We start from the raw sequence: 16,179 nt of genomic DNA, 5'->3' as shown, positions 1-16,179 counted from the left end.
TGTTGTGGATAGGTTTACTATGAGATTTGTTTTTTCTTGACCTTTACAGTACCACCATCTAATGTGGGTGTGGCAAAGCACTTATTCTGAAGGCCTTCCACAGGCCTTATGTGGGCTACTTTCAAGGAAGGGAACTCATGTGTTGCAACCACGGGGCACTTTGCTAGGGTGTTCTTTTGCTTATTCATTATTACATGTATAACCTGCCTTTCTGGCAAGGAGCTCAAGGCAGCATACATTCTTCCCACGCTTTATCCTCAGAACAACCCTGATTAGGTTGAGAGATGGTGAGTAGCCCAAGGTCAGCATGTGTTGTGGCTGAAAGAGGATTTGAACCTGAGCCTCCCCAATCCCAGTACTATACTCTAAGCACGACACCATAATGGATGTAACACTGTGTATTGTATTTCTCATATTTTCTTAACATAATCATATGCCATATTTTATAGCCATTTGTAAACATTTGCCCAAGTTCATGTAACTTCACCTGACAACAGTTTTGAAAAATTGTACAGGCATTGGCTTATGCACACACAATGGCACATCCTAAATTTTATATGCTTGAAAGTTTTTTGGAACAACATTAAAGCCCTATAACTACATTGGCATAAAAAGGAAAGACAGATGTTGCCTTCACTCCCACCCAAGAGGATCTGAACAGCAATGAAGCACTTTTTATTCTTTCAAACTGGACACTTGGGAAATCAACACAGCAGTGATAATGTGACTTTCAACGTGGATGCCAATGTTTATTGCAGAGCCTGCTAGCAGGTATTCAGCATGTGGCATTTGCGATAAAATGAAGGTATGCCTGCCAAGATGAATATGGACATAGACTTAATGGAAAGTAATCCATATGCAGATTATCTGATGCAGCCCAGTATCCAAAGCACCAACTGAAGATTTTGTTTCTAGCAAGTGTGTTCTAAGGATTGCCATCCTTGCTGATGGGTCACTTGAAGCTTCTGTAAGAAAATGATCTGTAATTCAAAATTTGTGTTAAAACTTTTTGCGTTATCTTTTGGGGGGAGTGACAATCAAAATAAGTTAAAGGGCCACCAAACAAAAAGAAATAATAAATTTTACTTGTCAGATTTGCATGAAAACTCTGTTTTAGTCAAAAGAGTTTACTTGCACAGCAAAGAGGAAATCGATCCTATTATCTTAGACGTTGATGGTGAGATCTCAAACTTGCCTCCAATACAGAAGACATGTGAAGTCCTGAGTTGGGGGCCACTTCCTCACGGATGATGTTCCAACAATTGGTGAAGATTTCCCTTTTTAGGGTAATATACTTGTTTTAATTAGTCTCTGCTTTTAATATATTTATTGTGGTGTCCAGTGGTTTTCAGAGGTTGTTCCTGTGTTACAGGGGGATGTTTTTAATCGTTAAATGTTTATTTGTTGTGAGCTGTCTAGAACTCTTCAAAGAAGTGGAGTATATATATCTTTTAAATTAAAAGAAAGAAACAAGGAACACTTTCAGAGCCTGTCGAGTGTATGGAAACGCCATTTATGGCTCTTTGGATTCCAAAGTGAAAGCGTGATTTATGAAGAAATTGTAGTTGTATTGGTTTTATTGTTGTTTTTTAGTGCCCCACACAGTGGAGGAAGATTTAGAGGGAATACTGGCTAGATGGGAAGGTTTAAACATCCCTTCCCTATGCATGGTTGTTCCAATCCGGGTCAAGGCCCATGCGCTTACTTGGAGGTAAAAAAGGAAATAAGGCTTGGGTGCACACTATGTATTTACTGGGCTGTTTTTGTCCATAAAGATGTTTTATAAACTTGACTGAGGGCAGAAACAATTGATCCTTTAGTGGGGGAAGTCTGTATTTTCACATATCTCAACAAATAACCCTCAGCTCTATGGGTAAGGACTAGAATATTGTAAGAACAATATTCTATCCTTTTAACAAGCAATGTTTTTCTCCAATTGCTCTGGGCAATTAAAGTATGGAGAGAATATCTTATAGACAATATACTGTACTTTCATTACCTTAATAAACAATACAAACATGTTGTGTTGTAGTTTAATCTTACACCTTGGCTCCCTTAACTTATAATTCTATAAACCTTTGTTACTAATTCCTCCTCAAACAGATCTGTTTATCCCATGTTATTGGTACAGTCACATGCATTAAAAATGTGGGTGGGAAAATGGAACAGAACTACATATTTTGCCATAATGATTACACTGCTGACAGCTTTACAGCAGTTAGGAAAACAACATCTTGCAAAATTACCTTTGACAAAATTCCAACATGTCTGTGTCACACACAAAAAAGCATTAAAATTAGCTTCTGAAAAACAAATTAACCATGAAATCCTGCCCTTGACTTGCATCCACTGAAGAGGAATGGGATTGTTAAGTCATCCTTGCACAGGTGAAACCTTTTGGGCAGTCAAAATCCAAAACACTCTTAAAGATCAAAGCTGGGACTCATAGAGTAGAAGAGACAGCAATAAGACATATGTAGCAATACCAGCATGGAGATGGCATGAGGAGGAAAGATGCAGACTCCTATGTCTGACAGACATACAATTCAAGAATAGAAAGGTGGCAGTCCTGTTCTTACATGAATCTGTCAGAACTCTGTCCACCACTGACAATGTTTCATAAAATGTTCAGTAAAAGTGGTGGTTATTTCAGTAGTGTCTCTGTTATAATATTTAGCATATTTGGAGCAAACTTGTTCTTTTGGCTTAGAGTAGGTGGAAGATCTTTGTTTTCCTCCAATTGCCCTCCAATTATTTCACATTGTCCTTTCTATAATGTGCTGGGTCAGATTTTAGAGAGATATTTGGGGAGGTCTGTCCATGAGATTTTTATATTGACATCTATTGTCTTTTGTTAATTGTTTATTTTGTGATTCTCTGAGAACTATATATAAACAAATCTGATGTTTAGCAGACGGAGAACACACACCCCTACCCACTTTTGTACTCACTCCAACTATCTTCATGATTGGAGTACACAGAACGGGAAGGGGATTAGTGTGTTTGCTATCACCTCAGCTCATTAGGGCTGAGGGTCTGCATCTTATCACTGGAACACTAGCAAAGGTACAGGGAGGAGGTGCCTGCAACTTAATGTCCTCCTGAACAAAGATGTCAGGCTGCATGAAATGGAGGGTGGAAATTGATGGATAGCAAAGTGTGCTAGGAGACAGTAGCACAGTAGACACCGGGAGACAGTAGCAATCAACATCATGAAAATGAGAGACACATGGCTGGTTGGGGTGAAGAAGGATAGCTAAAATTAGTTATCCCGGAGCACGAATGGGACAGACAACTATCTGCATGCCAGTCTGTTCTCAGGTGTGTATATATGACTCTGCACAGCCCTTTCTCCTGGTACTCTGCAAGAGAACTATTTGGGAGCTCTTAATACTGTACTCTTCCACTAAGCCACATACAAGTCCTTCAGTACAGAGCCCTATGGCATGGAGCTCTTCCATGAATAAGTGTGGGGCAGAGAGGTAAGGGGATGTGTCATAGGCTAGCTCCCTGAAATCTTCCTTCTTTCCATTCAATTGGCTGTATGGTTAGGATGTTGCTCTCTGGTATGGGTGTCCTAGGTTCTAGTCCTATTGCCATTTCCTTTCCACAACAAATATTATTGTTACTAGTTGACCACCCCTGCTCCAACTCCGCCAAAAAATAAGCTTTGCCACATGGAGAGCATGTTTACATCTCTCTCGTGGTAAGACTCATACCCATACCTCCTCTTTCTTAGCAAATTGCTCTCGCTAACTGAGCTACTAGGCAGGTCATTATCTACCATGAACATGCTGTTCTACTGTGTATTCTTCCTTGTCTGTGTGTCTCCTTCCTAATACAAACATGTCGTATGCAGCATTTCCATCACTACCTGTGTGAGGGCATTGGCTCCACAACATATCTCAAGCCCTTCTCCTGGGAAGTCAGTCACCACAGGTTCTACATGAAGACTGCCTAACCTCTTAGCTATAGAGTGGTGGGTTACTGTGAGTGAAATGGCAGTCTTTCCTTCTCTCGGGTTTCATCTGCCCTATGGGTTGATGTTTGAGGGCTGTTGTGGACTGCTTCTGAGGTGCCAGAGGATTCAAGCCCCTGTCGGAGGGGAACCATGGGCCGACCGTGTACTGCACACATCCATCGCTGTACTTTGTGCCACTAGACCATAGGAGGCAGTGTAGGCTTTTCCTGGCAGCACGTCTGTCAATTGTGTGTTAAGAGGATCTGAACTGGGACAGTCATAGCATCTAGGTGTTCCCACCATCGCTGCTTGTTAATTAGCAGTGTGCAACAGTGGGTGACAGCAGAGATACCAGGGTGTGCTGTGGGAGTGGCTGATAACATTGCTATGTCAGCACTTATTTCTACATCTATTGTTGTGCTGTCGCTCTTGCGGCCATGAATTCATAAGATCGCAGGTATATTATGCTGTTTGTTATCCCTGGATCAGTGACCACATATAGAGAGACCATAAGATCAACGTGGTCAACCTGTAAGTAATATTTAACAATATTTAGGAAGTTCTGTACAAATGTATCCTGCCAATACATGCCATCATGAGCCTTAATATTATTAACAAATCAACATACCACTGGGTTACAGTTGCTTGCATTGCAGTGACTGCCAGAATGGTTAGGTCTTAGCACACCGACTCACAACCAAACTACAAAACTATCAGTGAGGGAAAAGGACTCTGCACCTTCCCTAACTGCCAGTGCCTCCCCCAAGAATTCCCATTTTACACATCTAGAATTCTAGCTATACATGAAGATGCACTGGGACATGGCCTGATTGCTAAATAACATAGTGAAAAACTTACAATGCAACCAAACACTCTTTTATAAAGAACTCACAGAATAATGCTGCCAACCTGAAGTACATTTTCAGAAAATCCGACAGAAAATTGGAAAGACAATCATTTTATAGCACAATAAGACGGGGGGGGGGGGTATTTTCTGGAAAGGCTCTAAGAAGTCACATTGACCTCACCAGAAATAGACATGAGTTGGAGGTTTCAGGACGGCAAGCTACAAAAACGTAGCCTTCTATCTCAAGCCTGATCAATAAAAACTATGAGATTTAAACAGACCATTATTAACATGACAACTTTATTCCAACCAAGTAATTCAATGTATGAAACAGACCCCTTATAAATTGTTAAAAGTGACATGGAAATGTTTAGCCTGACTGAGGTCATTGTGGAAATAATGAAATTCTGAAAAGGACTAAGTGGTCCTTATTCATCATTCCTTCTACCAGTTTTTAAAGTTCCTAGCAGTTCCCTAAATAATGCTTCATTGTGTTAGAAAAATAGGGCACTTTGTATTAGAAAAGGTTAGTTATAAACGCATTATTTTCTTGTGAAAAGTCAGAAGGAGTTGAACTGTGACTATCAAAGTATCCCAAATCAAAATGTTAAATAGTAATATAAATTCTTACCTGCTGTACATAAATGGCTAATTCAACATAAATGACTAATTCAACAGGATTCTAACTCAAATTGTCAACACAATTTGAAGCAGAAACAGATAATCAGTTCTGGCTTAAATTTTGATTTTATGTCCTTGTTTTGGATTGTCAATTTAATGTTCTATTTTGAGCCCCACAAGCAGATATGCATCAGCTCACGTAAAAACTTAACAACAGATATGCAGGGATGAGGCCAAGGTCCTTCTAGTCCACCATTTCGTTCACACAGTGGCCAACCAGCTTCCCATGGAAACCCACAAGCAGGGCATGAATGCAACAGCACACTTCCATTACTTTGCCAGAGCATATAATGATGCATGAATAGAGTTGAACATGCACAAAACTGATTACGTATGATAATTAGCTAGTGAAACTAGGGAAGGGATAAGAATCGCAGGCTATCAGGCTGTTCAACATTAAGTCCAATGTAAGGATAACATGGGTATGACCCCGACATTCCATTAGGCTTTCATTCTGTACTGTTTGCCCAATGTATAAATAAAGGTAAATGCATAGAAAGAAAAACCCTGAGCATATTTTCAGGAATTTCTGGGATGTGGGAAAATAACACTCCAGATACCACTCTATCATAAGAACACAAGAAGAGCTATGCTAGCCTACTTAGACCAGTATTCTGTTCCTACAATGGCCAACCAATATGGCTGTGGGAAGCTCACAAGCAGGATATAAGCGCAATAGCATTCTCCTGCTTGAGTTCCTTAGTAACTGGAATTCAGAGCCATACTGACTCTGATACTGGAGGTAATATATTGCCATAATGACCAGTAGCCATTGATTGCCTTATCCTTCGTAAAAGGCCATCACAGTAAAATACAGAAGTCTGCTTCATGCTCTTAAGGTCACACTGAGATTCAGGAGGATAAAATATGTCTAAATTTGTGCTGGCTTGTGGTCACAAGCTATTGCCATGCCAGAGGCTCTGTATAACGTACATGGGACTCATGATTGCCCTTCTCTTTCTTCCTCTGGGGAGTAATAGCACTCACGTACTTATTCAGTCAGGAGCAGCTGCAAAAAGGGTAAGGAGTGCCCTAACCATCCTGCACAGCCAGCTCCAGCTCTGAAAAGGCCCTCAGCAAATGCCACCTATTGGGCCCTGATGATGGCCCAGAGGGACTTACTTTGGTGGTGCCATTGGTCCTGGCAGTAGCCATTTCTCCTTCACAATGCCCTTGAAGTTGAGCTGACTTCTAGGGCCCTGCTGAAAAATGGTGGCTACTGTGTGCTGGTAAGAGTGTTGTGTGTTGTTTTTTAAAGTGCACGAAGGACTGGCTTCCATGGTTGGCCTCACCAGGACACTGTTGCCCAAGCAGCTGCCTGAGGTCCCAAGGCATGGCTAAAATCCAAAGTTAATTATCCAATGGTAGCCTCATCAGCACTGTGCCTCTATCAGCTTTGTAGACAGTTGCCACCACTGCTGAAAAGAAAATCACAAGTTTTCCTACAATTTGATCTGCTTGTTGTAGTGAATTTATAAAACCTTAGCTAGTTCCAGTAATAGAGGCAACCATGTAGCACGTTTTCTATGCCTCACCAGCCACACATTTCAGCATAAGGAATTTTCTTCCTAGTCCTTGGCTCTTTACATAAAGAACAAGTTCTCTTCACTTTACAAATTAAAATCACTAACCAAACCTTTTAATGAGACCTTTAAAACTCTGAATATCTGCCAGAGCAGTTTAATAAAAGGACCAATCCTCCAACCTCCCACACAACAGAAAAAATCCAAAGTTAAATAACCTTTAAGATTGTCATGTTTTGTGTATGTTATAGACTACTTCTCAAAGAGATTTCTCCCATAACTTGAGGAAAGGGGTAATCAATATATTGGCTAAGGAATAAAACTCGTTGGTATTTCAGCAGTGGTATGGGACGTCTACAGAGCAAAAAGTTCATTTTGTTTCTTTCCACTCCCCCATTCCCAAAGTTACATCCAGAGCCTGTTCTCTGAATGGACCAATACAGATATCAATCATATCTGATCTGAAAAAGTGAGCACATCTTACGCCATTCTATTTTGGGGTTTCTGGCTCTTTGCAATGCAAAACCTTTAAAGGGAATCTCAGGAATTCTGTTTAAAATGCTTGTGGGAATGAGATAATGGAAAAATAAATGAGAAAGTTCCGCTCACATTAACAGCAAAACACCAATGATATCAAGACAGTGAGCTTGGATAGCAGTGCAAAGTTTTACTGCAGTTTGCATGCTCTTGGACAAGGTAGTTTCCTGTGTCTTGTTCTAAGTTGTCGTTACAATAAATCAATGCCATTTTCACAATGGATACTTAAATTGTTTCATTTTTAATTTCCGACAACTGTAAATCAAGTGAAAAACATCAACACTGATTACAACATACATTTATTTTTTTAGAGTGGCTTCCTATTTCCCAAGAACAATATTCATAAGGTCATATTATCTCCCATTAACAATATTTCCATTCCAGGTAAAACACATTCTTAGTGTTGAAAAGAGGTAATTGGACTATATAATCTCTTACATCTATTTCCTTATTGGAACTGTCCTGAAAACTTGTCAATAAAGTTTAAAATGACGACAAATGTTCCTGCACATTATAATGACAGCCATCCGGTTGAACAAGAGGAAGCTAAGAGTGCATTACCTCATCGAGGCACTGAAATGCGGGACACGAATGCACATCAATGGAACCTTCATCTTGAATATTAACTGTTGGAGCTATGGCATAAATAGGATCCTCTGGATTCTCTGGTTCTGATTCTGGTTCAGAGATTGCTTCAGCCTCAGACTCAGTGGAAATTGGACTTTCTTCTTCCTCAGAATCACTCATTTTCCTTTTCCAAAACTCTGCAAAATAGCAAAGGTTCACACATAACATTGTTAAAAGTTTGATGCCTTATGCAAAATAAATTAGACATTGAAGGGAAACAAGACATTAGGAAGGAATGGCTAGATGAGATTATATGTACCCATAAGGAGTACATATAGAGGAGATGTTGGGGGTGGGGTAAAGGGAGGAAGCAAGGGATTGTTGCTATAAAGTTGTTTTTAAATGGATGATGCCTTTATATGCTGTCGGTATTTACGTTTTTATGGTTTTCAATTTTGTATATCGACTTTTAATTTTTAATATTTTAATCTTTTGTAAACCTCCCAGAAAACTTAGGCTATGGGGTGGTATAGGAATATAATAAATAAATAAATAAATAAAAATAATAACATAATGAAAGCTTGTGCATGGCTGGAATTTTTTAATGAATGAAAATCTGAAATGCCTTAACTGTGCACCAGTAAAACAAAATATGGTTACAGTGAAAAAAACAAGGGACGATCCTACCAAGCATCTGTTCTTGAATACTTAGCAAAAGTTGTGAGCAATATAAAAGACCACCATATTTAAGACACAAATCCATCATAAAAAGATCCCACTTCCCTATTTATTTATTTATTTATTTTATTACATTTATATACCGCCCCCCAGCTGAAGCTCTCTGGGTGGTTTACAACAATTAAAAATAGTAGACATTAAAAGTATACAAAAAATTTAAAAAACATAAAAACAGTATAAAAACAACAACAGTTGTTCAACTTCCAGCAGTATCTTCAACTTCCAGCAGAATCAGTGCAGCTACATGCTACCCCCTAGAACTGGGGTCTCCAATGTGGTGACCATGGGCAATGATGTGCCCACAGACACCTCTCTCGGTGCTGACAGGCTGCCTGCCTCTCCTGGTTTTAATTTTATTTCTAAAAATGTAAAAAAAACACAAAAAACTGGGAGGTTGCCATGCTGCAAGGCAAAGTGCGGCTCTCAAGCACCATCTTTATTGGGTTCAACGGAGCGGTTTTGTGTTTTGGAGTTCAGACTCCACCTCTACCTTGTACTTAGGCTCATAGGAAAGTTACTTTTCTTTTAGTTACACCAGTTTGCTTTCCAGGAAATGAGTGCTTTGTGACCAGTCATGAGCACCATGGCAACTGGTTTATAAATAAGCAAGTCCCATGTATGGCAAACATTTTATGAGAGTGCCCACAACACTCTCTCAAAATGTTAAATATGCTCACCAACTCTAAAAGGTTGGGAAACCCTGCCCTAACAACATCACCTATCAATGTAGATCTTGGACAAGCATGACCTTCCAGTTGTCAGGGCTCAGGACAAAGTTACGTTTTGTGGAACGTACAACTTGTCACATTCTGAAAAATTTAAATTGGCTGACAACCAAGACTTAGTAATTACTGTGTTTCAGAGCTTGCTTGAATCTTCCAGCTTAGGCAGTCACTAGAACTGGGGAATCCCAAACTGGTTTGAAATGAAATCAAAGAAGTTACATCTTTTCCAAATAAGTTTAAATTGGACCAGAGAGTAATTGCAACGACACAAACTAGTTTATTTGCGGAGCATACCACAGCAATTAAAGATATCAAGGATACAATATAGCTACATCTGTGTGTTTTTCTTTTTAAGGGGCGCCGCAGTCTGTGGGTCAGCAAAATCTTTGAAGACTAAAAGTATAAATTGGCCTCTAGTACTGTTTGGATGTTCATCAAGGACATTCTGCTTTGGAGAAAGATTTCAGCAGCTGCATTCGCTTAGGAATTTAAGAAGAAAAAAAACAAAGCAATAACTAACCCTGATGATGCCTCCTACAGAAATCAAAACTTTATGTAATCAACTGCAAGCAGCATAAAGTTTATGCACTACATAAACAAGGGCATATGGTAATGAAAAGATATTTCGAATCCACATGAAGTTACTAAATAATTATTTCAATTGCAACTCTGCTGAAGTTTTGACAGTTTCAAAGACCCATGGAAAAGTTTATGGCCAAAATAAGCCCCCTCTCATCACAAATGCCATTCTGCATACATGCAAAGCAAGTACATTTTTTGGGTTGCCTACTAAATCTCTGATGGGGGGTTGGGGCATTGATGGATTGGGATTTAGGCATGGCCCTGCCAGCATAGAACTAGGCTTGCATCTGCCTGCCTTTCTTGCTTTGCACTACGACCTCTTCAGGGTTAATTAAAGGTGAAAACCACCACCCACTGGTTGTGAACAGGTGATAACTTATCAGACTTACCATAAAATCACAAATGCCCATGACATACATATTTATGGGTTTTGTATCCTGCACTACTCTCTAGCTAATTGTTGGCTTCTTTGGAGGCTTTCATAATGCTTCCAGTGAACTCTGGAAGAGCTGAAACTGGTCCCTAGGAGCACTGCAGCAATAGGCATGTGGTTACTTCCTTAAATGCACTAACAGAGCAATCCTATGCCCCCTAGACGAGCATGGAGGAGGAGATCTGATCATGGATCTTCCCCACTCAACCGCCTTCAAGCTGTTACAGAAATCACTGGGGCGGCTCTTCTCTCCAGCGTTGTAAGAATGACCTCAGAAGAGGACAGGGAGAATGGAAAGGGAGTGTGGAGGGAGGAAGAGAGATCAGGATCCACAGGATCCTAAGCCTCTCCATTCTCCATCCCATGCCCAGGAAGGTAAGTGAGCTAGACAGGCCCATCTAACTAAAAAATATCCTTGAAGGAGTAATGGGAGGCAAAAATGCCAGCAGGGCTTATGATAAATGGAGGGCTCCGACCTCAGAGCCCATAGGGTTGCACTTTAAGGTGTTTTAATTTCTGTTAGGGCATCTGTTTTTGTGGGGAAACTATGGTTAAGCAAAATTAAATAACATAGTCACCTCATACGGAGCTATGCGGGTCGAAATGTCCCCATCTATATTTCTTTATTCCAATATTTAGAAGTTTGATTATGTATGAGTATGCTAAGGAGCCCTTCGATGAATAGCTTTGAATTTGAAACTTACTCTACTCCGTACAAAAAACAGAAAGGTCTTGTGGATAAAATGGGTTATTAATGGAACTGGAAACCACACCAATAACCTATTTTACCCACAAGGCGAGAGAAAGGGCTTATCCAGATATATCTTGTAGTAGTCACTGGCAAAAATTAAGGATTTTTTTTTTGTACACATACAGTATTAATTGTATTTGTATTTGGCTTCATATAGGTTAAGTAAAATTTACAGCCTTATATAAAAAGAGATTGTGTGTGTATTTTTGACCTGTACTAAATAGATATCTTTAATGTAATTAAAAAAATGATGGGTTAAGGTTATTATAATCCTCTTAGTCTGCCTTCAAGAGTAGGCCATAACAATTTGGAAATGGAAATTAGCTGACATTGCAACGACAAGAGAAAAAAGGCTGATCCACCCCTACCAACCAATTACTTTGGTTTTCTGGATCTGGTACACTCCACAAATTAACTGACTAATTTGGACACATGTGAGAAGGAAGTCAAAAGAATAATAAGTTTCTTCTAATGCACACTTTATTTGTTGAAAATAATGAGTGTTGTGGCACCTTAAAGACTAACAAACAAATTTATTATGACAACCTCCTGTGGACTGGAGTCCCAACTTAGGTAACAGTTCATGATCTAATGAAGTGTACAGTAGTCAACGTAAACTTATACATTATTATTAGTCTTTAAGACAGTAAGGTGCTATAAGTCACGAGTTTTTGCTGCAAGAAATTAGCATGGCTATCTCTCTTGATTTTATTTATTGCTTACTTAGAACAATAAATTCAATGATAATAATAAAATCCATGTTTTCTCTCCTTTGCTCTTTGCTCTTACTATAAAAATGCCAAAACAGGATTGACTACTTTCAGTTAAACTTTCTTTTATCTTACACTCCAATCCTCCCTCATCATTACATAAAAGGAAGTCCCACTGCACTTTAATGAATTTAAGATCAGCTAGCTACAGCTGGAGTGGTTTAGTATTCTACTTGTGATCTGAAAAAGACTGTCTCTAACTCAACAGGCACACCTGGTTACATATTTTAGTTTATAACTGACATTTAGCAATCTTTTATCATATTTCACAGAAATCTAGAGTTATGTTAACAAATACTACCAGTTGTTGAAGTTGCGTGTAACAGCATGTCACCACAAGTTTATGTTTTAGCCAAAGAAGACAGCCACATGATTTCTATCTAATATGTTGCAGATACCAATAGCAATCAAAGCGGTACATGTGGATGATAAACCACAAACCGTAAAAATTATGGTTCTAAAGAAACAGGGTGACCATATGAAATGGAGGACAGGGCTCCTATATCTTTAACAGTTGCACAGAAAAGGGAATTTCAGCAGGTGTCATTTGTATATATGGAGAATGTGGTGAAATTTCCTCTTCATCACAACAGTAAAAGCTGCAGGAGCTATACTAGAGTGACCAGATTTAAAAGAGGACAGGGCACCTGCAGCTTTAACTGTTGTGATGAAGAGGAAATTTCACCAGGTTCTCCATATATACAAATGACACCTGCTAAAATTTCTTTTCAATACAACTGTTAAAGATACAGGAGCCCTGTCCTCCTTTTCATATGGTCACCTAAAAGAAATGAATAGAAATATGAAGCCCATGGAAAGAAATAGAAAATTGAGAAGAAAAATCCCTCTTCTCTTCAAGGACCATTATGGGGGGAAATGAACATTTTGGAAAAAATGGGAAACAATTCTTACACAATAGTACTATTAACGCAGTATTAAAAGAGTCTGGTGTGGTGTTACTACTACAAAGTTTGCCTAAATATCCAAATTTACTACTACTACTCAACATCGTGTTCTGTTAATTACAGAAAGTAATAATAATGACCTAAGATTTTCTTCTAGGAAATGCAATTCCTTTGGTTTCATATGATAACATTAAGGTCTTTGTATTACTTCTCACCACAAATAACAGTCTTACTTTTTATTTTCCATAACAGTGATGGTTTCTGTTTTCAACTTTTATTTTTTCTGATTTCCCAATTGTTTAAAGATATGCTTAGCTATCTTATGGTACAATGACTTACAAGTCCATATTTCACTCTGGGTATATTTGCAATCATTGTTTGAATAAAAGCTACATAATCTGTACTTTTTACTTCATAAATATACCAAACTGTAGTATTTTATATGCCAATTGCTAACTAAGGACATGCCCAGTGCAAACTGTTTTAATAGCCATTCGGTCACCCCTGGGAACTCTCAATTGTAGTACTGTGATGGATGCAAGGGATCTGTAACAGAGAAATCTTAGCTTTTTTCCCCCTAACTTCCCAACTCAGTTAACATTTGTGTAATGGAAGCCTATATGTGTTTATTCAGAAGTAAGTCCTGCTGAATTCAATGACAATATTCCTAACTAAGGGCTCACCTACACCAAGCAGGATATTCCAATATGAAAGCAGTATATAAAAGGCAGGAGCCACACGACTGCTTTATAGTGATATTGAAGTGCACTGCAGGATCTACATTACTGTAACTGAAGTGCACTGGCAACTGTTGGGGCCCATGACACATCTACTCCAAGCAGGATATAACACTATGAAAGTGGCATGTGGTATGTGTCAATGGGCTCCAACAGTTGTCAGTGCACTTCAATGCCACTATAAAGCAGTAGTGTGGCTCCTGCCTTTTATATACCACTTTCATAGTGGAATATCCTGCTTGGTGTAGATGAGCCCTAAGTGTGCTTCGGAGTCTAACGCTGCAACCATTTGCAATCTTGAAATAAGCTCCAGTTTGACATGCTTGCCAAGTACACCTGTATAAGATTGGGCTCTTAAAGCAGTAAGTAAAATTTTGAACACAGTTGTCCTGATGCAGCAATGATGCTTTTTATGTTAAAAAAAGAGATTGTCTTTCTGAGTAAGACCCCCAGAAGGGACCTGTGTGGAGGGGAAAGCCCTGCATTTAGTACCTGAATCTGGATTCAATTTAAAATCATCCTGAATTCAGTGCCACATAGTGCATACAGCTTTGCATAGTGCTTTGGCAATGTTGTTCACTAAAGAGGAGTCCAATTATCACCTACACACACACACATCAACATTTACAGGGAAAACTGGAAATGAAAAGTGGTAGTGACTGTCGAACAAAGGGAGCCCATGTAAGTTTTCAAGCTTTCTGTTTAGAATCTCAACCATGGAAAAATGCAAGTAGAGTCTAGTGCCTTTCCAAACTATTAATAGCAAGCACTCGTGCCCTTTTATCATCCTCAGTATTGTAAATGCTCAAGTTGGGCATGGCATCTTTTTTAAAAGCCCCATAAAACCCTCTATGACTGGTCTTTTCTGAAAAGCTTTTCAAAGAAAGTAAAAAACACCTCAGGCTCCTCTAAATATTTAATGCTCTATCACGTTTACACTGAAATCAAAAGAATGTTACATTCCAAACCCTGTGCGGTAAATTAAATAAAGATGTTCTTTTTTCTTGTCTTTTTTCTGAGGAACTTAAGCTTGAAGTAGAAACAGGCCTCCAAGTTACTTAGACATGAAAACAAAGAGAAATCTGGAAACTAAATCTTAACGTACTGATAAGCAGCTATTTATAGTAGCCATGCTTCTAATTTGAAAGCATGCTTAAAATAATTGTGCAAGAAACAATAATGATTGCATGTGAGAGAACATAAGAAGACCCTGGCTTGTGCGGAACAAAAGTGTTTTCTACCATCTAGTTCAGCTTACAGGAGGGCATGGAGACAGCAGCTGCTAGGCCCAAACATCAAATCTTCATGGATAAACCATCCCTGAAGATGGAGGTTCCATTTAGAGGCTGATAGGCATGCATTATTTCCCTCCTATTGGCCTATGTATGCCTGCAGTATTAGGAAGTGCAGAACAGAAGGGTGAAGATGCCTCTAGTGGCCATCATATTGTAGACTGAAATAGGTAATGCCGGAATTTAGTCGGAAGAGACTACACAATCTGTAGTACGGAGCAGACAATGCATCTGCCATCCAGGTGTTAACTAAGCAGATATATCCATCTTCCTGACAACATGGGCTTCTTCATGTTTCTCCAGTTACAACACGACAGTCAGAATGGAGAAGGCAACACATTAAGCATGTATGTTTGCATCACACATACCTGAACGTGTACATGCTACATCAGTGGCATTTCTCTAGAGGCCTGTTCGTAAACCCTGTAACCATGGTGTTGGAATGAAATAGACATGTAGTTACTGCCATCTGATGGCAGAAATCTACATTACAGCAAAGACTGCAGACAAAATATCAGGATCTGAGACCTGAAAGTAACCAACAGCAAAAATGTGAAGGAGCAAAGAGATTCTTAAACATTATGTAACATCACATCATTTGGGATGCAAATTTGTATTGCTGAAGCTAAAATAGTACTGGGTGTTTTGTTTTTTTTAAAAAAAAATGCCCTTCAAGTATTATATTATTTTTAAGAGCTAAGAATCTAAAAGATGTGTGTTTTTTAAATCCAAAGAAAATGAATGAAAGTTATACGTGTCTTTTATCAATATTTCTATATTCTTATATAGGTCTTGGAACACACATTTTCTAATGACAGATGATAGTATCTTAACATTTATTATGAAGTGGATTTATTTAAACTCTCATTTCGATTTCAACATAGGATTTCCAAGAGAACATTCTCCCAGATCCATTTCCAGAGCTGTGCTATATAATTTTACTTATATCTCTTTCCTATTTTTGTTGATATAAGTCCAGGATATGCCTTCCATGAGCAGAAGGGCTTTTGCTCATGGAAGGTTCTTTGGCCCAGTTTTGGGGGATCCTCCTCATCAAAACTCACCCCATTCAGCAGGGGTTCCTGACTCTGGAGGGGGTGTTGTGAAAAAGAGGAGGCAAAGAAGTCCAA

The 16,179-nt window shown here is 39.0% G+C and overlaps 1 protein-coding gene across 1 annotated transcript in view; it reads right to left on the bottom strand.

Annotated features, from left to right (window-relative positions):
* Window positions 1-16,179, bottom strand: part of CCDC146 (coiled-coil domain containing 146) — a 74,880-nt gene that overhangs the window by 57,821 nt on the left and 880 nt on the right. Inside the window, exon 2 of the mRNA XM_063134200.1 lies at window positions 8,111-8,313. Within this exon, the coding sequence (XP_062990270.1) occupies window positions 8,111-8,296 (186 nt within the window). The 5' untranslated portion in view covers window positions 8,297-8,313. The remainder of the gene's footprint in view (window positions 1-8,110; window positions 8,314-16,179) is intronic.

The sequence above is a fragment of the Elgaria multicarinata genome, chromosome 9 (genome assembly GCF_023053635.1).
Source record: "Elgaria multicarinata webbii isolate HBS135686 ecotype San Diego chromosome 9, rElgMul1.1.pri, whole genome shotgun sequence".
Taxonomy (NCBI): Eukaryota; Metazoa; Chordata; class Lepidosauria; order Squamata; family Anguidae; genus Elgaria; species Elgaria multicarinata.
The sequence above is the reverse complement of the archived record's forward strand: the minus strand, read 5'-3'. Positions and strand labels throughout refer to the sequence as shown.